At 47.8% G+C, this 23,923-nt stretch overlaps 1 protein-coding gene across 2 annotated transcripts in view; it reads left to right on the top strand.

The window, feature by feature from the left end:
* The first annotated feature begins 5,231 nt into the window (after positions 1-5,231).
* The window catches only part of INSC (INSC spindle orientation adaptor protein), a 128,864-nt gene continuing 110,172 nt past the window's right edge, over positions 5,232-23,923 (top strand). Inside the window, exon 1 of one of the 2 annotated variants that reach the window (XM_078433261.2) lies at positions 5,232-5,453. In XM_078433261.2, coding sequence (XP_078289387.1) covers positions 5,361-5,453 — 93 coding nt within the window. In that variant the 5' untranslated portion in view covers positions 5,232-5,360. Of the gene's footprint in view, positions 5,454-7,266; positions 7,371-23,923 lie in introns of those variants that run through there. The other variant, XM_078433260.2, reaches the window with a different exon arrangement.

The raw sequence follows: 23,923 nt of genomic DNA, 5'->3' as shown, positions 1-23,923 counted from the left end.
ACTTTTAGTTTGTTTTTGATTTGATGTATTTGTTTTTGATCAGCTGGGTAGAGGTGGTGCCATTTAATGACTTGCCTTAATTCCAACTCACCACCAGGTCCAGAGCCTTCCACTCCCTGGGTGGGGAGAGTTCTCTCCTTACCAGGATCCACGGCTTCCTCAATGGCTCCTGGTGCCTCTATTGATAGACCCTGTTCTAGCTGGGAATCTAGGCCATGTTCTTCCAGGGCTGGGAGCAAAGTTCTTCAGAGCAGTGCCACTCAGTGTCCCAGTTAGGGTATCCCCTGACCATACTAAGGCAGAGTCCTAGCCACTTCCCCTTCTCCCCATAGATGGTAAGCTCCTTGAAATCCCCATTTGGGACACCTGTCAGTCCTCACCTCTTCCAAACTGAGATCTAGAGTCACTGAGTCCTGGCTTGTGTAATTGTTCTTGCTGGCTTCATTTCAAATATATGTTTTTCAACTCTAGCCCGGCCACAATTGTCATTCCCAATTTGCTTCATCCCCTGAATCCCAGGGAAGCTGAGCTGTTCCTTCCTTGATGGATAAGGTCCTGTCTCTATTTTGGCCACTTAGTTCACCATAAGTCACCTGGCATCCCACTTTAAAAAAGGACCCTGCCCCCTCTCCTTCCCCATCCTATCTGAGCTAGCACCCAGCCATCTGTCTTAGCAGCAGGTGTACATCCTCCTGTCCCAGGTGAACCTCTGCATCTGTGTTCCTGTGTTATACCTTGTGAAATTTGTAGGGCCTAGAGTCAGTCAGACCTGGGTTCGAATCTTTGATCTTCCACTCACTGGCTGTGTGATCTTGAGAGAGCGACTTAATCTTCTTAGCCCATTTCCTCACCTCTAAAGTGGGAAGTGCAATAACTGTACCATTAGATTCTGGTGAGACACAAATGAGGTAAACCATGATATACAGGAAGGAGTCAATAATGCCTGTTCATATAGTCACAGTTCTTTTTATTATTATTTTGTCCCTCTTCCCAAGGCCTCACTTTTTAAATTACCCTCAAATCTCATTTTCTGCCTGAACCTAGGAGCACGAGAAGTGGAGAAAGTAGTGGACTCACACAGGAGAGACTGAAGTGGCTTCCATAGTCAAGTCTTTGGCAAGCCTCCTTATAGACAGATACCTGAAGCTGTCCCCGGACAGCCAGAGCAAGCTCCTGAGAATCCAAAGGGCCAGACAATGTCCACTGAGTCATTCCCTCAATTAGATACCAGGACAGTGACAGAACTTTTTTCTGTTGTATCCCTGATGAATTTGTCCCGCTATTTTTGGAAAGATATTGACCCCTTAGACTTTGGAAAGAGGGCTTCTGTTTTAGCTCAGGATGCATGGCCACCGCTCCGACACCCGAGATTCCCCGGGAGCAGGGGTTAAGGAAGCTGGTCCAGAAGGAGTGTGACACAGCTGGTGCTGGTCTGGTACCCTGATGACCTTTCCTCCTGAGTCAAAGAGCTTTTGATTCATGGTCAGGGAGGCAGAAACTACAGACCCTCCTACTAGAATGGCAGTCTTTGAAGTTTAGTGGGCATCAGAATCACCTGGAAAGATTGTGAAGCCATAGCTCATTGGACCCCAGCCACAGAGTTTCTGATTCAGCAGTTCTGAGGGGAGACCTAAGGATTTGCCTTTCCTGTACAATCCCAGAGTCACCGATGCTGTTGCTCGGGATCAGTTTGGAAAACCACTGCCCTAGGGAATTGCAAATTTCCATCCTTGCTCATTCTTTTGCATCCTATCTGAGGGCTGGATGTAGGGGCAAGACAAAGGGGAGAGAATCTCGGGTTCTTATTTCTATTAACTTGCTCTGTGGCTGTATTTCTGAAGGTGGTTTTGGTTGGGAGTAATGGAAAATAGCTTATTACTTTAAGTAAGGCAGGGAATTTGTGGGGAGGATGCTTGGGAATCTCTCTGAATTCAATGCAGAGATGAACAGTTCGGTCTTGGGAAGGGCAGGACAGCCCTGAGGCACTCAGCACCTGGAATTCTTGTACCTGCTGTCCAGTCCAGTGATCTGGCAACTGATAACCTCTAGTTCAGCCTATTAAAATTCCAGATGCTGACAAGAGGTAATGTGATTGGCCCACAAGGGGCAGGACCGCCCTGCCTTCCCTCATTTAACCAATAAGCTACAGCAGGTGTGTCGGAAAGGCGCAGAAGAGGGTTAAGGAGACAGGCAGGGCTGTCCCAAGCCCCCACAGCCCTGAACTGAGCATCTGTGATCCCACAAGGGTTCTACCATAGTGACGGTGACCACGATTCTTCCCTTCACTGGGCCTCAGTTTCTCTATCTGTAAAATGATGGGTTTGAGTTAGAACTTCATTACTGGGTCAGTGTTTCTTTCTCAAAATGGGCCTGCATCATAATTCCTTGAGATCCTTGAAAACAGACACCCACCTGCTCTGTGGTGTGCTAATTTATGGTCCACAACAGACTTGCCAAAACAAAGTATAACAAAACACCCTGATTTGTAACGTTTGTCCAGTCTCTGTGGTGTAAACAAATATTCCCGCCATGGCCAGTTTCAAGCTAGCAGAGTGAGGTCACTGAACAGGGAGCTGGGAAGAGAGGGGCACCTGGGCTCCAGCTCACCCCTTGCCTACAGAATCAGAGCCTCTAAAGGACCCCTGGGAATCTGTATTTCATCCACAGGCCATTCTGGTAGATCATAAAATTTCAGAAGCCCTGCACCCAGAGATCTCTGAGAACCTTTCTAGCTCCTACGTTGCCTCATTTTAATTGTATCACGAATTTTCACACTGGCTCTGGGAATCGGGGAAAATTTTCCCTTGTGAGAGCGTTGCAGAAGAAGCCCTGGGGAGATGGGTGGACTGAGTGGGGCAATGGTGTGTCTGTGCCAGCCTGTCTGGTACTCTGGGACGGGATTCACCTCTCCCTGTTCTCCCAGAGTGCCCTCTTGTGCCATCGCTCCTGGAGGCAGGGTTGTATGGTGACGTGCATGCCTCAGGGATGGAGATAGGGGTTGCAGGACAGGAGGCGGCAGCTGTGGGTTCTGGGACCCTTGCCCATCTCTCATCTCTCTGGGTATGCTGGCCTTCCTGCTGCTGTCATCATGACCTTGTGATCTGTATCTCTAGCCCCAGAACTGAGAGCCTGCCTGGTCGTCAGCTATTTTGGGGCAGGTCCTCATCTAGATAACCTTCTGTGAGCAGCGAGATCACAGAGCGGAGGATGTCATGTCTTACTTGAGAAGTGCCAAGGCACAGGGCCATCTCAGAACCCGCAGGAGACTGAGTCAGTGACAGTAGGGCCTGAACAGAAGCTGGGGAGATGGAGGTTGGGGGAGGGAAAGGACAAACAACTACCAGGATGTGAATTCTTTCTTCAGGGACCTTGCAGAAGAAACCATTTGCACTCTGAAGTTAGGTCACACGTTTACTTTTGAGCTGGAATGACCTCTGACTTTCTCTTGTTCTATAAAGCAGGAGTTCTCATAGTATGACACCCAGGCTGGTAGCAACGGTGGGGGAACTTTGTAGAAATGCAAATTCTCAGACTCAAAATGTCTCCATTTCTTAGAGCCCTTGCCTGACAATGTGATCCCAGGTTCATTTGTGAGGGTTCAGCACTCCTCTCCTAAAGACCTTTTCCGATCCAGATGCCTCCTGGGGCTGCCCTGCTGAGCTGTCCCCAGACCACAGAGTGGATGGGCTCGTGGCAGCACAAACAGGGATTCTGGGATGGGGATGTGGATGGGAAACCACAAGAGACAGTAGAGATGGGGCCTTTCTGGGTGCTCTCCGGTGGGGCTGCTTAGGAGGAGGCCCAGGGCCAGCACAGGCCCTGCTTGGAGATGTCCAGCTTAGCATGGGAGCTTCAAGCAGTGGACAAATTCTTGGATACTAAACTCCTCTTTCTTTCCTCATGCTTGTTCTCTCAACTCTCTGGGCTCTGGATTTTGCCTACATCATGGCCCTGCCCTGTCTTTTCCTCCATTTCCCCTCCCACCAATGTCTTGTCACATGTGCAATATGGCTCTAGCTCCCTTAGGCAATACATGCCCTGTTCTACCTAAGGCTCTCGTGCTGTGCTGTACCCTGTTTTATGGGTCTTGTCCACCTTCATCTGGTTCTGGAGGCTGGGAGCCCTCCTAGACCAGCTCCTTGACAGAGTCTGTGAGGTCCCTACAGATCCCTTCAGAAAAGTGCATCTGAGCCTTCTTCCGCTGACCTTGTTGTGTATGCTGGGCAAACCAGATTTGGGGCTGAGGTGGGGTTCACTATTGACCTGCCTGACTGAACTGTAAACCTGAAATCTTCCCTCCATTTAGGTCCAAACTTGCTCTTTCTAAAGTGATTTGTGAAGTTGGTGGAGCTGGAAAGGAAAAACATGGAGTCAGACTACAGCGGACCTTTGCCTGAGGCAGCTCTGAATAATCCCTGAAGCTTCTTTTGGTTGTGCCTCTGAGTGTGTGTGTGTGCGCGCGCGTGTGTGTGTGCATGTATCTCTTTATCTGTGTGTTTCTATGTTCATCTGTGGGTTCCCATGCATATCTGTGTAAAATCTTCCTGCATCTCACAAGCTGTGAGGTCACAGGTGGTGATTTAAACCATTTGACCTTCATTTTCCTTGTCTGTATAATGGGGATAATAGTACCTTCCACTAAAAGTGAGTACAGTGGCAAGATGAAAATGCACATAAGCCTCTTAACACAATTTTTAGTATTCCTGTGTTAGGCTATCGTTACTAGATGCCTTATGCAAGTTACTTAGCCTCCCTGTGCCTCAGTTTCCTCATGTGTACATTGGGGATAATACCAGAACCCAGTGTTGTTGGACAGATTAGGGAAGTTGAAATCTGCAAAGTACTTAGCACAGTGCCATAAGTTTTAGTGATTGTAATGCCTATTATCTTTCCGTGCACGGTTGCGTCTGGGTGAGAATCTCCAAGTCTGTGTATGTCTCTGGGCAAGTCTCTCTGCTCATGTGTGTATATATGTATGTGCATATGGTGTATCTGTGTTTATATGGCCAGGCAGCCCCGGGCCTCCTGTCTCTGGGTGGAGTTTGCTGTTGGCCCAAACCTGGACTCCCTGAGCCAGCCAGGCCGGCACTAGGGATGGAATTTCCATTAAGAATTAAACAGGACAGTACTGGGAAGCCAGGCAGACAGAGGGGAGGGGGTCAAGGGGGATGATGTTCCAGCTCTGAGTTCCCTTGGGCAGCCTCAATTCTGAACTGCCTTAGACAAGGTCTCTGCCACCTTTGCCTTCGAGTCGCAGGCCTTGCTGGAGCCATGGCCCAGAAAGATGGGCAAGGAGAGAGGAGTTGCCTGCGGTGGCCCCTGTAGGGGGATTTGGAGTTGCTGCAGCCAAGACTGGAGCCATGAGGCGGCCTCCCGGGAATGGAGAGGCGGCCAGCGAGGGTATAGGCGGCTGGGGCCTATGGAGACGACAGGCCAGGAGGCTCGGCTGTGCCGTATGTATCTGGAAAAGTGTGTGTGTGTGTGTGTGTGTGTGTGTGTGTGTGTGTGTGTGTTCGGGAATGCACGGTGGGGGACATTCATAGAGGGAACCTCTAGCAAAGCAAGTCTGTTCCTCTCTTCCTTTGAAACCCGGGCACAGAATTTGGTCCTGGAAAGAAAAGATTTCTGAGGTTTTTGCCAGTATCTATCGTGTTTATGATCTAAGCCTCATTCCATTACTAGCATGCTAAAAAATACCTTCACTTTCCTGGTACTTTTACATTCCTGATCTCATCTCATGTTTTTAACAACCTATGAGCTAGGCAGAATTACTATGATTCCCATTGTAAATATGGGAAAGCTGAGTCTCAGAGAGGTTAAATGACTTGTCCAAGGACACGCAGCTAAAAAGTAGTAGAGGCAGGATGCAAAGTCAGGTCTCCTTAAGGAGAAAGTCCAGACTATCTTTATTATACAACCCAATTTACTGGAAACGGACTCAGAGAAAAGATTCTGCAACCTTTGCCCATCTGAGGAAGGCTGTGGCTCCAGTGTTAATGCCCAGCCAGGTGGGCGGCTGGAGCCTAAGTTCTATCCCCAGGCCCTGAGACAGGCTTGGCTGAGACAGGAACTGAAACCCCTCTCGAGGGACTGGGGAGTGGAGTCAGGCTGTCCTGGATAGATGCAGGCTGTAGGCAAAGCCGGCTCCTTGGAGTGGCTCGGACACGCAGAGTCGGGTCCCCAGAGAGCTGAAGCAGTTGGGTGAATGTCAGGAGCTGCAACGTGTCCAGGGTCAGGGTGCAGTGGCCATTGTTAGCCAGGGCCTGAAAAAGGGCACGATGGTGTCAGCATCAAGGAAGAGAAGGCTGAGATGGGACCTTGGAGCAGTCATTATGTTATGGGGATGGAGCTGGCCCCCTCCTCCTCCTAGAACACAGAGTGCAGGCATATTGACATAGTTTGCACATGAGGGATTTAGGTTAGATGCCAAGGAGGACTTCCTGCCAACTAGAGGGTGCAAGCTTAGGAACAGCGCCCAAGGGAGGCTAGGGTTGACTTACCTTGGTGATCCCCCAGATTGGGTAGAGGCCCTTCTGGCGCCCTTGGATTCATGGCAGAGTGGAGGGAGTTGGATGGAATGACCTTGCAGCTTCCTTCCAGTTCAGGAATGCAACATTCCTGAGCTTTTGGGGAGGAATCAGCCTTCTTTTCTAGACGGGCCACGGGAAACAGAGAAGTCCAGAGGGGAAGTCTGATGTGCCCAAAGTGAGAATGAGTCTCTACAAACACCCTCTGTCATTTTTGGCAGGTCTGTGATCTGGAGGTCGGTGATCTTATACGGGTGACTCGGATTCCTAAGGGAAGCACCTGTGGTGAATAAACCAAGCTCATTCCGGGCATTTGGGGACTGCTCAAAGTTTGGCGGCTCCCTCCGCGGAGCTTGTGAGCCGCACCCAAACCCCTCCCCGTTTTGTTTCAGCTCCAAGGGAAGCGCTCGCCGCTCCTTCCCTTCCCCTCTCCAGATGTTGGCATGCGGGGCACACGTGGGCACCCCGGTCTGGTGGGCTCCTCCGGGTGCTTCCCAGCCCTGACTCCCGCGGGGGCCCCGGGGTGAGCCAGGTCTCTAATCAGGCCTGACCGCGTCCCCATTCCGGCGCTCCCCGCAGACCAGAGCGCGACGTTTCCACTGCCAGGGGGCACCAAAATAGCTTCGCGGCCGGGCGGCGGTGGCTGACGCGGGACAGAGGCTTGGCAGGGGGCGCGCTGTCGTGGAAGGTCCTGGGGCCGCCCGGGGAGTGGGCGGGCTGGGGCCGCGCGGGGCGGGGGCGCGGGGCAGCGGGCGGCCCCTCGGCTGGCCCGGCCTCTGGAGCCCCAGCTGCGCCCTGCCACCGCTGGCCGCCGCGCACACCCGGCTCGCCCGCTCCCTCGGAGTAAGTAGACCCGCTGGGCGGGCTCCGTCGGCGGCCCCGCAGGGTCCGCCAGCCCTAGTCCGGGACAGAGCATGCCTGTGACTATTCGGACAGTAGGCGTAGGAGTGCCAGTTGGAGGGGATGTGTCTGGGCCAACGTGTTAGCCTGTAGAACTTTCTAGCATGTGTCACAGGGTATGAGTATGGGTGAGAAAGTATATCAGGGTGTGTGGGAACTTACATGTCGGTGGGCCTGGAGTGTGCCCACGGGGGGCACGTGTGTCTGTGCGCAGCCCTGTGTAGACCCTGTCTGCTTTCCTGGAAGTACATTCCTGTGGGGATAGGAAGGCTCCAGATGGGCTGAGAGAGTGCATGTGTGGATGGATGGATGTGTGTGAGTGAGGCGATGGGGACAGAATGAGGATAAAGCGTGCTGTCTGGGGGTGCCTGGGTGGCTCAGTTGGTTGAGTGCCCCACTCTTGATCTCAGTTCAAGTCTCGATCTCACGGTTCTGAGACTGGCATTGGACCCCCTGCTGGGCACGCAGCCTGCTTAAAAAAAGGAGTGTTATCTGAACTCAGATTTTTCTAAGGTGACTTGACTTGCCCCCAGCTGGGGTGTCTTCTCTGTGGGTCATTTGGCGGCTTTGGTTTCTCAGGACCGTAGGCAGGGCAGGAGCTCGGAGCCTTTGCCCCATACTGGAAGAGATGGGGCTCTGAGGGATCACAGCTGGCTGGCCAGGGTGAAGAGACGGCTTGGGGAACCCACTGTAATGCCAGAAGAGTCAGGAGGACAATGAGAGGGGGTGAGCAGACCCACACAGTCATGCCCACCCACAAACACTCATAGGGCACCCACACCCGCACACTCACAACTGTGCATGCGAACACACATTCCTGCCCACACACGCCGCTGTGCGCCAGTCTTGTATGCCCTTCCACTCAGGACATCCATGCAAACACTCACATGCTTTCAACATGCACACCCATGGACAGTGACATGTATGCAGCAGGCACCTATATGTGTAGAATGTGCATATGTACACACACACCCCCTGGCTTGATGCGCTTTCAGCTTCCAGACACCCTTTTTGGGTCCGCTTTAGCTTACATATGTCACCTGGGACAATGGGTCCAAGTAACAGGCTGCCGTAGGGAGTATCTTAAGTCAGAGGCTTTGGCTGTGGGTCCAGGGCAGATGGGTCCCTTGGTGGGTTTCTCATGTGATCTAGGACCAATTCTTCCCGTGGAGCCTGGGGCTTAAGGGTCTAGACTTAGAAGCAGCTCTTAACCCTCTTAACAAATGAAAAGGCCGGGCTTGCAGGCTGAGGCACCGCACAGCACCTGTAATTTGCGCCAGGATCTAGTTGCACTCTGGATTCCCCCTGCTGTAGAAAAGCCCCAGGAACCTTTGTGGCCTGAGGCCAGGGCAGGGGCAGTGAGTGGAGCTGAGTGGATTCCTTCTCTTTGGTTTTAATCAACCCTATTTGAGTGTCTCCCGTCTCAGGCCAGGCTGGAAGAGCTACTAGCTTTGACTTTGCTCCTCTCCCTTCCCCCAGTGGTTATCTCTTTCCTTCACAGAATCTTGTTCTCCCTGATCTCCTTTCCCTGGGGATCCTAGGGGACACACTAAACAGTGCTTGGAGGAGTAGGTGACCCAAAATATCAGGTTGTTGTTATTATTGTTATCATGGTTTCTAGACCTCTTCCACCTGGTCATTCTCCTCTGGACAGGCTTCAGTGGGGTGCCCAGACTTATGTGTTCCTTCAGCTGGGAGGTTAGAAAGATGACATTGACTGTCTTCTTACTTAGTGTTTATGGTTTGGTCCAAGGAGTGCCTGAGCTCTCACCCCACCAAGTCTCCTAACATGCACGGGAGAGATGATTTTCAGCAATTTCCTAAGCAGGGTGCGGGGATCTAGTCTCCCCTACCTGACCCTTAGGGATGGTTAAATAAGGGCAGGCTGTGTTCCACCCCCCCTCCGCGCCCCCCCCCCCACCCCCCCCCGCAGCCTTCTTGCAGAGTGAAGGGGGTGGTGGGGAGGAAGTCTGCATACCTTCCCAAGCCTTACCTTTATAGGAGCCCCAGCCACCTTAGGACTCAGGAAAAGACTGGAAAACTGGAGGACTCATGGTGACTCAATCCTGGCCTCTTTCCTCCCCTGCAATCCCCACCCCCCCCCCCCCCACCTCTTAATCAAGTGCATATATCTGTCAATCAGAGCTTAGAGCAACAGTGGGTTATCACAGAGCATCAGGGTAACCCCAGTAAGTTAACAAACTTCCAGTTCAAGGAGGAGAAATCAGACAACAGCCTAATGGTAACAATGACATGTGTAATCATGGTAATAAAAGCATATTTACTGACTCTCTAGTATATGCTTTGTCTCATTTGCTTTTCACAACGGCTTTTTTAGGCTGATATTCCCACTTTTTTTTTCCTGATAAGGAAATTGAAGCTTACAGTGCTCAAGAGATTTCTACAGGTCTGTGTGACTCCTGAGCTCATGACATAACCTGTGTGTTTCTCTTCTTACTCTGGCTGCTGGGAAGCTCTTAGTCCATCATATTGCTCCATCTTAGTCACTGTGTTAATTAGAACCCTGGCTTTACTTTTCATTTATGCTTTAACACCTTTATAGTATACATTTAAATGTAAACTCCCACATCCTTTGTGATAATCAGGATAGATAAATGAAAAGCCAGCCTTAAGCATTTTATTTGCCTATGAGGATGGGAAGCATGTTGCATAGATTTTTGAGGGGGACAGCTCCAGTTTCAAATATTTCACTTGGTTTTCAAGCCGTGTCTCGATTTTTGGCTTCTGTATCTTTGGACTCAGTTTCGTGACCATGTCTTGGGGCTTTTCTTTTTAGCGGCTCTGGGAGATAATGTCCATCTCTGTGCTGGCTCAGACAATGGGGATTGTTGAGAATGAATTAGGCCATTGATAAATGCCCCTTGCTCTGACTGCCTCAGCTGCCAGCTCCTCCCTGTCTCAAAAGCCTGAGTGTCTAGATGCCCAAAGGAGTTTGACCCCTGCCCTAAGTCTGGCCCTGGCCCCATGGCCACCCCTTCTTCATGTGACCCTGCCTAGGCCCAGGGCTCTGCTGGAAGGTCTGTGTCTCTTGGACTTGAGCTCTGCCTCCCCCGGCATGGACCACATGGTCTCTGATCAGGATGGCTCTTCTGGAACCAGAGCTCAGGATGAGGGGTCTGGGCTCTGGAATGGGGAGGGACATACAAGGGGACTTTTCTGTCTCCTTTTCTGGACCTGTGAGGCCATAGAAAAATGCTCACTTTTTTCTCCTTCCCAATGGGGGGGGTGGTTCTTAAGTCTTCCCAGTGGTTAGGGAGTCCTTTGTCACCTCTTATCTGTAAGAGATGTGGATCACCAGGGGGCCTCTGCATGCCGCACTGAAGGTTGGTAAGACTTCTAACTGATTCACTCCAAGACTGATTATTTTATTCTACCCAAGGCTCCTAATGTTTGGCAAGTGCAGCAGTGGGAGGCAGTGTTTAGCACTAGCAAATGATTGGAAGGATTCTAATGGTGGCCTTTCGGGCGTTGTTTTGGGATTCTGCTTCTCAGTAAGCATTAATTTGCACCTCCCCCCACCCTCCCCACCTGGTGGCTGTTAACCACATTTAAGATTACTCCTCCCATAAGCATTTGGTTACAAAGTGGGAAGGAGGAGTCATTGGCCCAAGGCCCCCAGGAAATATCTGGTCTTGGGTGATGTGCTGGTGGCTGGCGCAGGTATGGGGCTTGCTCCTTCCCAGGGAAAATGTCCTCTCAGAAAGGTAAGGCTAAGATTTGATTGTGTCTCTGCTGAGGATTCGGGGTGTTCCCTGGACTTTAAGCTCAACTAAGTGAGAACAGGTTTAAAATCCAGCAAGAGTGCGTCAGGCCTAGCAGTTGCTGGAGTCACTCACGGTTACTCCCATTTATTTAGTAGCTGCTACAGGCCAGCCCAGTGTTAGGTTCTTTGCATCCTTTGTTTCATGGAAGCTCTGGAACAACCCTATGAGACACTGAAGCACAGTGAGGTTAAGAGCTGGCCATGACTCCATTCCAGGTCTGTCTGACGTCAGAGTCGGTAGTCAATGTCCACCGATGACCCCTCCCGTTCAAAAGCTTTAAAACAGGAAAACCCACCCCTTTGGGCCACCTGGGGAAGGGCTAAGGATCTGACTTCTCTGGCTCCAGGACTTGAACATCATCAGCATCATTGGCCTTTGCAGCCTCAGATGGAGACTGCCGCTTTGTGGGAAGCAGGGGTGGCCTGGAGCCTCCACCCAGACTCTGTGATCCAGCCAGCTCAGTCTCCCTCCCCCAGCTCCAGGGTCCCCTCAGCGCCAAGCTCTGGGGGAGCCCAGGATCCTCTGAGGACGTCTCTGGGCAGACCAGACCCTGTTCGGCATGATGCAGTGTCTGTAGGCATCAGCAATTTGGCCGAGTAACTGCGCAGTGTTCACTTTCTGCTGGGGAAATGGAGGTTTTGTCTTACAACCCAAATATCCTGGGTTTGGAAACCATGTGAAGTGCAGCCTGTGGTCTGGGTGTGTGGGCTGCATTGTGGGCCCGTGTGTGGTGCTGGTTTAAAGGACAGAATGATGGACTCAGGCTGCCTGCCTGCCTTGGATAGAGGGTCAGAGGAAGGCTGCACAGATCGGCAATGTGCAGAGGAAAGAGCATGGGCTTTGCAGTCAGACAGATCTGACTTGGAGCCTCAGTTTCCTAGTCTGTAAAGTGGGGTTCCTCCTTACGCTATGGTGTTGCCAGAACTTGAAAGTTTATTGAAGTGGGCTATCTGACATAGAATAGGGGAAGCCTGAATGGCATATCCTTCCTTCTTATCCCACTCACCTTCTGGGAAAGAACCCTGGACTGATTGGCTCGACTGACTCCAGCTCGAGCTCAGCCTCTGGGTACACTGTGTTATCTTACTTTCTCTGGGCCTTACTTGCCATGTGTGTAAAACAAGGGCAGAACTAATTTCCCTCACTCTCTGTAGTTTTTGAGGATAATAAAGGCAGGGGGACCTCTCGGAAGATGCAGAAAGGTCACTTACTATTATTCGTTCATTCATGCCTCAAATATTAATTGAGACCCGGTGGTGTGCCAGAATCTTTTCAAGGCACTGGGAATCTGGGAGTGGGGCCTAGCCTAGTCTCCCACCTGCAGTCAGACCATGTGGCTTGTAAACAATGAGGCCTATAAACAAAGAATGGCAGGCCTGTCCCCGGGGACAGGATTACAGCAATACTGAAGGTATACAGAAGAGGAAGTGTTATCTCATATTGGGGCAATCAGAGAGGCCTTCCTAGAGGTGAAAACTCTTGATCTGGATCTCCAAAGATAACAGGAAGTTTCTAGGAGGATAAGAGCATTCTAGGCTGAGAGACCAGCGCACGCTAGGCACAGAAGCATTGTCTAGAGTGGTAAGCTTGGGGGACTGGAGTGTGTGGCATGGGTCATCGATAGTGATGAGAAAGGAGGTGAGAGACATTTCAAAGTGCTACCGAATGATGTCAGGCCTTGAAAGCTGTGTTGAGGTGTTTGGATTTTATCATGCCAGTTATGGACAGCCACTAGGCACTTTAGGCAGTAGGCAGGGGAGGATCATGGATGTGGGCTCACTCATTCATTCAACAAACATAAAAAAAAAACAATCTGCATGTCACTTTTAAGTTTGATATCATATCAAATTAAGGGAAGATTGCAAGACTGGTGAAAAAAAAATCCCTCTCTATCCAAATCCCTTAGCCACTTACAGGATGCTTCATTTACCTTTTTGTCTTTGTTCCGTCTCTCTCCAATAATCTAAAAATTATTTTTATTATTTGTGTATATTTTAGTTGTCTATAACGTATCTTATTGTTGTTTATTATATTCATTGTTTTATGGTGTATATGTATATATGAATATATATAAAATATTCCTATTTCTGATCAATTTAAGAGGAAGTTAGAGGCATGATGCCTGTTCACCCCAAAATACTTCCGTGTGTATTTCCTTAAAAAAAGAAGTCTCCTACCACAGTAGGCTTTATCTTTCTTGCTCCTCTCAGGATGCACTCCACAAACTGCATTTTGTCGTCACGTATCCATGGTCTCCTTAAATCCACAGCAATTCCTCTGCTCTGTCTTTCCTGACCTTTATGTTTTTGAATAGTACAGGTCAGTTATTATGCTGACTATCCCTCCATTTGGACTTATCTGATGGCAGTGCATGGTTAGAATATGCATTTTGAGCAGGAACACTAGTAAAGTGCGGCTATCATATTCGCAAGCCCAGGATGTGGGGACGGTCCCCGTGCTGGTGATGGAAGCCTTCATCACTTGCTTACGGCGATGTTTGCCAGTTTCTCCAGCGTGAGATTACTGTTTTCCCCTTTGTAATTAATAAGTAATTTGTGGAGAGATACTTTCAGAGATTATGCAAATATCCTGTTCCTCGTCAAACTTTTACCCACTAATTTTGTCATCACTGACACTTTTGAATGCATAGTTTCTTCTCTGTTTATTAGTTGGCACTCTACCGTTGGCAAGATCTTTCCTTTCTCCTTTTCTCTCTCTTCCTCTCCCTCCCTTCTTTCATCACTATGAACTCAACGGATTTTTTAATTTATTCAGTGGGTTCTAACCAATTCATGTATTTTATTTTGATATTCAAATCGCCCCAGATTTGATCAGTGGGAGGCTCTGCAAACCGACTCCCGTTTCTTTGTGCCTTGTCTCCATGATTCTCTGTGCACTTGCTTACTCACTGCTGTCGCAAGAAGTTCTAGGCTTATTTTATTTTTTCTTGCTCTGGACCTGGAATCAGCCATTTCTCCAAGAAGCCCTGGATCCTCTTGGTGGATAATGGTATTTAGAAACCAAGTTCTGGGGTACCTTGCTTTTGGTGTATCATTGGTTCTCTGCCCTCTGAGCAAACGGAGCTAGGACATGTACATATATGTGCATATTTATTTTTATAATAAAAAGCACAACAGGTTATTTATTATATGTTTTCAGAAAGAAAAAAAAAACAAGTGGATAAAATAGAGAGTAATAGGGCGAGGGTACTTTAGATTGGGTGATCAGAGAGGGCCTCTTTGAGGAGGTGATATTTTTTAATTTTTTTTTTTTCAACATTTTTTATTTATTTTTGGGACAGAGAGAGACAGAGCATGAACGGGGGAGGGGCAGAGAGAGAGGGAGACACAGAATCGGAAACAGGCTCCAGGCTCCGAGCCATCAGCCCAGAGCCTGACGCGGGGCTCGAACTCACGGACCGCGAGATCGTGACCTGGCTGAAGTCGGACGCTTAACCGACTGCGCCACCCAGGCGCCCCGAGGAGGTGATATTTAATGAGAGCCTGGATATTGTTTAAATTATCCAGGAAATAATTACAAGGACTTTAATTATGACAGGATGGAAAGGAGGTAGAATCAGGTGACTGGTCAAATGTAGAAAGTGAGGGAGACGGGCTCCTGGATGGCTCAGGTCATGATCTCGCAGTCTGTGAGTTCGAGTCCCATGTCAGGCTCTGTGCTGACAGCTCAGAGCCTGGAGCCCGCAGCCTGCTTCGGACTCTGTCTCCCTCTCTCTCTGCCCCTCCCCGGTTTGTGCTCTGTTTCTCTCTCTCTGTCTCTGTCTCTCTCTTTCTCTCTCTCTGTGTCTCAAAAATAAATAAACATCAAAAAAAAATTTTTTTAGAAAAGGAGGGAAACAAAAAAGTCACTCCCAAACTCCCATGTCCAAAAGGGACCCCCAAACTCCACATGTCCAACACGGAATTTCTGGGTTCTTCCCCTGCACTGTCCTATTCCTGTGTGGTCCTTCAGGTCTGTCAGATCTCCTCGAACAGCTGCTTCATCTACGCAGCCACACACGTCAGAGAGTGCCAGCGGTCATCCTCAGCACCTCTGTCCCAGAGCCCGTGTCCAATCTATCACCAAGTCTGGTTGCTGTTCTCTTATAAATATCTCTCAAATTCATCACTTTCGTTCATCTCTGCTAGGATCATCTGGTTCAAGGCACCATTTTCATCTTTCTGGAGGACCACAGGGCCCTGCTAACTGGTCTGGCTGTATCTGTGCTCTATCCAATTTGTTCTCCATACAGCAGCCAGAGTGCCTGTCAAAACACAACTCGTTCATGTCATTTCCCTCCCTAAAAATACTTCAGTTGCTCCCTATTGATCTGCAGTAAATCCTCCCAGGTCTTGTTTGTCCAACCCTACTACCATCTCCTACATCCTTCCACCCAGCAATCCCCCACCCCCTTCTGTCACGCTGGCCTTGTCTGGGTACCTTGGGCTTGTCAGGCTCCCTCCTGCCATTGGTCTTTGCACTTGCTTGTTCCCCTGCTTAGAACTCTCTTCCTTCACCTCTTCACATACTGAATCCCTACTTACCTCTCAGTTCTCAGCTCAGTTATCACTTCCATGGCCATGAATGAATGAATGAATGAAGTTTTATCAGCTGAACAACCAGATAGATGATTGTGGCATTCAGTAGAATAAAAATTCTAAGGAAGAAGTAGATGTAGGGAAGAATATAATAATTCATTTTAGGACATATGACCATTTGAGATGCGTGCCTATCAGCCTTCCCTCCCCTACCCTGCCCGCCAAGATCTTACCATTTTCTGGGCAAACAAAGTAGACCTAGTCAGCAACATTTGGGGGACTGGTGATAGATGACATCTAATTCCTCGATTATTCTAAGGAGCTCCCTGCAGAAGGGATCTAGGTCAGAAGGCATCCCTGAGCTGTGGTTTCTCCATCTCTGGTTTGTAGAGGATACAGGAGATCTGAGGGGCCTTGAGGTGGTTCTGACTTGGCTCTATGGCTATAAAACTTATACAAAGGATCTTTACAAACTTATGAAGGATCCTTGGAGGTTGAGAGTTATTTGCATAATACATTACATGGGTCAGGAGCTAACACTCTCCTCCCCACCCCTAAGACTGCCCTAGGCTTAGGTCTACAAGAGAATTCAGACAGGTGTCTTACTAAGCCCTGCAAGCCATCCTTGCAACAAGACCATTAACACTAGGACAGACAGCCTATTCAGTCACTGTGGCTCACTCACGCTTGCATTTCTCACTCATTCAATGATCTATTTTGCCTTCATTCAGTCTTATGCCCCCCAACCCCCCTCTAACACCTACTTGTCCAGACACAAACAAGAATTTATATTGGATTTATGGCAGGACTCAAGGCTGGTGAATCACCTGCATCCCCCTCTTCATCCATCTCTCACATGGTCCTCACAGCCCAGAAGCTCAGGTGAAGAGAGACCATCAGGGTGGGGAGATGTCACTGCGCTGTTTGAGGGCCTATGTGATTATAGGGTGTCATCACGAAGAAAGGGAGACCAGAAGCTGCCACAGTGATTGCTTCTCTTATCTCACTTTCTGCTCTTCCAGTGTCCTGTCCCCTCTTTCTGTGTGATGAGAGTTTAGGAATTAGGCTCCTCGATCAGATAGATCGAAGGTGGTAGCTGGGCTCTGCAAAGGTGCTTGGGACTTAGGTCCAAAGAGAAAGAGAAACACAACTTATTGTGAGCTATACCAAGGAAAAGAGGATGCTTTCGTTTTCTTCTTCATTTTCTCCTAGAATTGCACTTTTAACTGGGTAGAATTTGCAGAGAGGCTGGGGGGGAGTAGGGAGAACAGGATTTTAAAATGTGGCATTAGGAACCAGGCAGTAGACTCATCCTGCCCTCCCCCCACCCCCACCCCCCCGCCCCCAAGAAGATGCTCCTTCAGTTCTCTTAGGTTCATCATTTACAAAAAAAAAAAAAAACCCAAGAATATGTGCTGTCCATCTGTTGTGACATGGGACAGGGCTGGAACTGAGCAGACAGGATAATGGCAACCGCATCAGATAAGAGAATCTTAGAAAAATGACCAAAGGTGCCAAAGATCTCAGTTACAAACTTATTCACTCAACCCCTCACTCATCCAGTCAACAGTTACCCACCTAGTACCCATTGTGTGCCATGCATTGTTCTAGGCACTGGGAGTACAGCAGTGAGCAAAACACATGCCCTTGTAGAATCTGCTTTCTGGTGTGTGAAGACTGGACAGTGAATAGGTTGGCATACAGTATGCAAATGATGCTGAGCACTATGGAGAAATACAAGAAGGGCAAGGAAGTCCCAAAGGTGGGGGAGGGTTTATACATCTATATAGGGTCAAGACATTCTGATAAGTAGATATTTAACTGGAGGTCAGGAGGAAGTGAGAGGGCAAGCTATATAAATATTTGGGGCAAGAGCAGTCAAATGGAGGAGTAAAGGCAAAAGCCCTGACATATGCTTGAGGAAGAGCATGAAGGTCAAGATGCCTGGAGTGAAATGAAAATCAGAGGAGTTGAGGTCAGTGCAATAATTTGAGCCAGACCACAAGGCCCTTGTGGGTTATTTGAAGAACTTTGGCTTTGAATCTGGGTGATATGGGTAGACATTTGAAGGTTTTGAGCAGAGAAGTGACATGCTCTGGCTGCTGTGATCACAGATTGTTGGAAGTAGGCAGGAAGGTATGTTAGGGGCCTTTGTAGTAATGCAGGTGAGAGATGGTGGTGGCCGGGACCAAGGTCCACTTATTTATTTCTCCATCCGTTTTACTTTTTATCGTACCGATGTAACATGGCCTATGTCTGAGGCTTTTCACCACTGTTCATCCATTCCTTTGTCCCTCTGTGATCTGTCCAGCTATCTTCACTACACGTGAAGTCTTTAGAAGTTTTTACTTGTCTTTAAAGTCTTTAACTGCCAGACATAGAGCATTATGCTAGATGCTGGTTGATGCGGGCATATTCTTCTGGGACTTGGGCCCTAACCCGGGAGGCTAGATGCATCCATGGGAGTTCACCTGTCAGTTAGGAAACCAAGTTGGCCCTGGCAAGCCCAGAATGAATAGTGTCAACACTTCAGTATTCTGGGTGCCCTGTGACCCGGGGGGGGGGGGGGGTCCTAGTTTACTTCCAGGTGGAGGCCAAATTTATGCTGAATCTTGATGTGTAGGGGCATCAAATCTTTTTTTTTTTTTATTTTTTTATTACTGTTTATTATTTATCTTTGAGAGAGAGAAAGACCAAGTGTGAGCAGGGGAGGGGTAGAGAGAGAAAGGGACACAGAATTTGAAGCAGGTACCAGGTTTGAGCCATCAGCACAGAGTCTGATGCCAGGCTCAAACTCACGAACCGCGAGATCATGACCTGAGCTGAAGTTGGATGCTTAACTGACTGAGCCACCCAGGAGCCCTGATAGCAAATCAGTTCTGAAGAATAGATCTAGAACATGCCTTAAAGCTTGAACATAAAGGATGTACCGGGCAGTATAGTGTGGTAATGCCAAAACAGGTAGGATGGGCTGGAGACGGGGTCTGGGGAGTCATGAGTGCCAGGGTAAGGAGTTCAGACTTGAGTTAAGAGATACTGGGGATTAAAAAAAAAAAAAAAAGAGATACTGGGGAGACATGACTGGCTTGCAAGAAGGTATTATGGGAGCTATGTGTTAAGAGATTGGAACTAACATCAGAGTGACAGAGGTAGGCTGGGGGCTGGGACCCAGCAAGAAAACAATGGCCTTGTGCAAATCTTCTTAGGCTTATGACCCACAGGGTCCCTGAGGTTGGGGAGACTGTTGGTGTGGCCCCCAGATGTGCAGTGGGCTGGGATGCAATGATGCGGGCGCTCTAATGGACAACACTAACAGCAGGTAATGTGAGCAGATGTTACTGGGACAAACTCCAGATGTCTCCTGCAACTGGAAGCCACCTTTGAGCAAAGAACACAGCAGCCTGAGTTCTGGGCAGAGCAATCTGGAGAAGAGTTTGGATCTGGCATCTGGTCATGAATGACTCTTGTAGAAGCTTCTGGGGAGGGGATCATTGGATTATAGGAACATTAGGTTCTGAGTAGAAGCTCATCTAATCCACCCCTCTACTCTTACAGATGGATACTTGGAAGCCCAGAAAGGGCATAACATGTTCAAAACCATGTAGAACACATGCGGCAAGAGAAAGTTCAAGCATCTTATTTGAACTCCTGTTGGAAGAATTACTAGATTGAATTACACATTTATATATCTCTTTCAGTGGAAGAGGAAGTTCTAAGAAAAAGAAAATTGTTTTATTCATTTACTTCTCTATCATTCTCTATCATTTAGCTGGGGCCTGATACAGAGCAGATGCTTTGCCCAACCCCATGACCACACTGTCTCCCCTCTTGACCCAGGCCAAAGAAGGTGTTAGATTGGTCTCAGAGTGGGCCACACATGGGCTTAGGAAGAGCTGCCTGCAGATGGGGGTAGAGCCTGGCTCTGGATCCCTCATATACTCATCTGGCCTGGACCATGGCCATTTCTACCTCACTCATGCTCAGAGCTCTTGGCAAAGGCTTCCTGGGGGCCATAGGTGTGAGTGAGTAAAGGGAGCAGCTGCCATGAAAATGACTGCTGAAAGGGTGAGGACACAGGTGTGGGATGGGCCGAGGTGGCCTGTGCCTAACTAAGGCCACTGTAGGAGACAACGTCCCTGTCCAGCTGGAGATAGAAAGCATCTCATAGGGGGTCTTGAGCAGCACCCACGTAGACACCTGGAATGCATATTTGGGGCTTAAGTCCAGTGCTTGGTGTGGCCTGAGGGTAGGCCCCCCAGGGACCTCACTGGATCCACTTAATTGCTCCTCTGTTGTCCCAACAAGCTGAAGACCACTTCTTTATGAGCACATCCTGTTCTCTTCCCCACAGCATGAAGAAGTCTGTGCCTTAATGGCAGAATTACATATGAGATTGTCCTTTAATGTGCCTTCATCCCCACATTCAGGATCCTGGTGGGGAGGGCTGAACTGGAGACAGTTTTCTGAAGAGTCACAGAGATTTGGGCCACAATTCCTGGCAGCCCGGGCCCTGTGGTCTGTGTCAGTACTGGACTGGTAATTGGTTCTTAAACTCTTGGTCAACACGTTCTGTTTGTCTTGTGCTGTGAAGTTGGCAGAGGGATTTCCACACAGAGAAGAGTAATGAGTTATAAGCGTGAGCAAACTGAACTTGTAGACACAGGAAAACAAGTGCCCCCAAATTCAGCATCCCATAGTGAGTGCCCTGGGGAAGGCAGTGGTTTTCTTCAGGTGTCAGGTCATTATACTGTCTCTCCAAGGTAGCATCATGGACCAGAATGGACCAGCATAGCTTCATGGACCAGTATCATGAGAGGGAGGGAAGAAAGAACTCAGGTTCTAGTCTGGATTCAGCCATAAATTTACTTTGTGATTTGGATAAGTTATTTACCACGCCAGGGCCTTAGTTTCCCTTCGCATAAGCAGCAGGATTGGAAAAGACAATTCCCAAGGTCCTTCTATTATACTGCAGGTTTTCTAAAATTTTTTTTTTAATGTTTATTTATTTTTGAAAGAGAGACAGAGTGAGAGGCAGAGGGGCAGAGAGAGAAGGAGTCACAGAACCCGAAGCAGGCTCCAGGCTCTGAGCTGTCAGCACAGAGCCCGACGTGGGGCTTGAACTCACGGAGTGTAAGATCATGACCTGAGCTGAAGTCAGACACTTAACCGACTAAGCCACCCAGGCACCCTTATACTCCAGGTTTTCTTGCTTACATTATGTTAACAGAAATTTTAGTTAGGCCTCAACTTTGAGATTTCTATCTTGGCCCAGGGCTCATTTTTCCCTTTGCCTAAAATTTCACTGTTATACATTCATTCCTTTGGGTCTTTTAAGAGATTCTTATTTCCACAGACAGTATTGCCTAGAAAAATACCTCTTACTTTTATTATTTCATGTAAAGACCCAGAGCAGTGTCAACTCCATTATTTTATTTCAGTCTTTACAACAACTGTGTCAGATTATCAGAGACATATTATTATCTCCAGTTTGCCTATGAGAAAAGAGGTCCAGACAGGTTAGTAACCTGACAAAGTTCACAAATTTAGTTACTGGCAAAGCAGAGAGGTGGCTGTTGGTTTCTTGGCCGCTGGTCTGTTTTTTCTGTGCCACCTTTTGGATTTAGCAAGGGGTCCTAAGGACTGTATGGCACAGGGGCTGTGGTTTTTATCACATGGCAATGGTATCAGGATAAGAGCATCAACCCCCACATACCCATGCCATGTAAGGTTGAAGTGTTCTCAGCTGGGGCAGCCCTAGGCACTGTGCTGAGGGGCTGTGCTGGCCCCCCGCACCTGGACATTCATAGGTTGGCCAGGGCAGAAAGCAGGTCCTCTACAGCTTTCATACCGGATCCTGATCTGCTGTCTGTCCTAGACTGTGTTAGCAGGGTGGTGGGTATCTGGCCAAACTTGGGTGTCTGGCCAAACTTCCTACCCCCCCAGATTTATTGAGATATAATTGACATATCATATTGTGTAAGCTTAAGGTATACAATGTAAAGATTTGATAAATGTATTTATTGTGAAATTATTACCACCGTAAGGTGAGTTAATACATCCATCACCTGATGGATGACAGTTATGTTTTTTGTAACTGTGATGAGAATACTGAAGATCAACTCTTAGCAACTTGCAAATATACAATATAGTATTTTTAAAAAATGTTTATTTATTTATTTTGAGAGAGAGCATGCGAGCAGGGGAGGGGCAGAGAGAGACCGGGAGAGAGGGAACCAAGCAGGCTCCACGCTGTCAGAGCAGAGCCCAATGCGGGGCTTGATCTCACGGTCAAGTGAGAGCCTGATCTGAGCCAAAATCAAGTTGGATGCTTAACTGACTGAGCCACCCAGGTGCCCCAACAATATAGTATTGTTAACTATAGTCACCCTCCATGTTGTATGCTAGACCCCTAGAACTTATCCATCTGGCATTTGTAACTTTTGACTAATATCTCTTCATTTCCCCCAACCCCTAGCCCCAGGGAACCACCATTGTACTCTCTGTTTCTATGAATTCAGCATTTTTAGATGCTACATATAAGTGAGGTCATACAGTATTTGTCTTTCTCTGCCTGACTTATTTCACTTAGCATAATGCTCTCAAGATTCATCCGTGTTATTACAAAAGGCAGGATTTCCTTTTTTATGGTTGAATAATATCCCATTGCATATGTATGTATGTATATGTACACACGTATATAAAGAAAATGTGTTATTTCCACGTCTCAGCTATTGTGAATAATGGTGTAAGGAATGTGGGGATACAGATAGCTCTTTGAGATACTGATTTCATTTCCTTCAGATATATACCAAGAAGTAAGATTGCTGGATCATATGATATATATTTTTTTAAATGTTTGTTTATTCTTTTTTTCAAATACACAATTTTTATTTTTGTTTTGTTTTGTTTTACTTTGAATTAATTTTTAAATTAATTTTTAAAATTTACATTCAAGTTAGTTGTCATATAATGCAACAATGATTCCAAGAGTAGATTCCTTAATGCCCCTTACCCATTTAGCCCATCCCCCTTCCCACAACCCCTCCAGTAACTCTCAGTTTGTTCTTTATATTTTAGAGTCTCTTATGTTTTGTCCCCCTTCCTGTTTTTATATTATTTTTGCTTCCCTTCCCTTATGTTCATCTGTTTTGTATCTTAAAATCCTCATATGAGTGAAGTCATATGATATTTGTCTTTCTCTGACTAATTTCGCTTAGCATACTACCCTCTAGTTCCATCCATGTAGTTGCAAATGGCAAGATTTTATTCTTTTCGATGGACATTTGGGCTCTTTCCATACTTTGGCTATTATTGATAGTGCTGCTATAAACATTCAGATGCATGTGTCCCTTCGAAACAGCATACTTGTATCCCTTGGATAAATGCCTAGGAGTGCAGTTGCTGGGTTGTAGGGTAATGTTTATTTACTCCTGAGAGAGAAAGAAGAGAGAGAGAGAGAGACAGAGCATGAATGGGGGAGGGGCAGAGAGAGAGGGAGACACAGAATCTGAAGCAGGCTCCAGGCTCTGAGCTGTCAGCACAGAGCCCAATGCGGGGCTTGAACCCATGAACTGTGAGATCATGACCTGAGCCAAAGTCAGACACTTAACTGACTGAACCACCCAGGTGCCCCAATAGTTCTATTTTTAATTTTTTTGGGAGCTTCCATACTATTTTCCATAGTGGTTGTACCAATTTACATTCCTACTGACAGTGCATGAGGGCTCCCTTTTCTCGATGTCCTCACCAACACTTACTTATTCTCTCTTGTCTTTTTGATGCTGGCCATTCTGACAGGTGTGAGGTGATGTCTCATTGTGGTTGTGATTTGCATTTCCCTGGTGATGAGTGATGATGAACACCTTTCACGTATATGTTGGTCCTTTGTGTGTCTTCTTTGAAAAAAAGTGTCTATTCAAGCCTTTTGCACATTTTACAATTGATTTTTAAATTAAAAAAATTTTTTTTTGCTCTTGAGTTGTATGAGCTCCTTATATATTTTGAATATTAACCCCTTATATATATAGTGTGCTAATTTTTTTAACCATTCTACAGGTTACTTTTCTATTTTGTTGACTGTTTCTTTGCTGTGCAGAAGCTTTTTAGTTTGATGTAGTCCCACTTGTTTATTTTTACTTCTGTTGCTTGTGTTTTCTTTTGATCTTGTTAACTT

The sequence above is a fragment of the Panthera onca genome, chromosome D1 (assembly GCF_046562875.1).
Source record: "Panthera onca isolate mPanOnc1 chromosome D1, mPanOnc1 haplotype 2, whole genome shotgun sequence".
Lineage (NCBI taxonomy): Eukaryota > Metazoa > Chordata > Mammalia > Carnivora > Felidae > Panthera > Panthera onca.
This window is presented reverse-complemented; position numbering and strand designations above follow the sequence as displayed.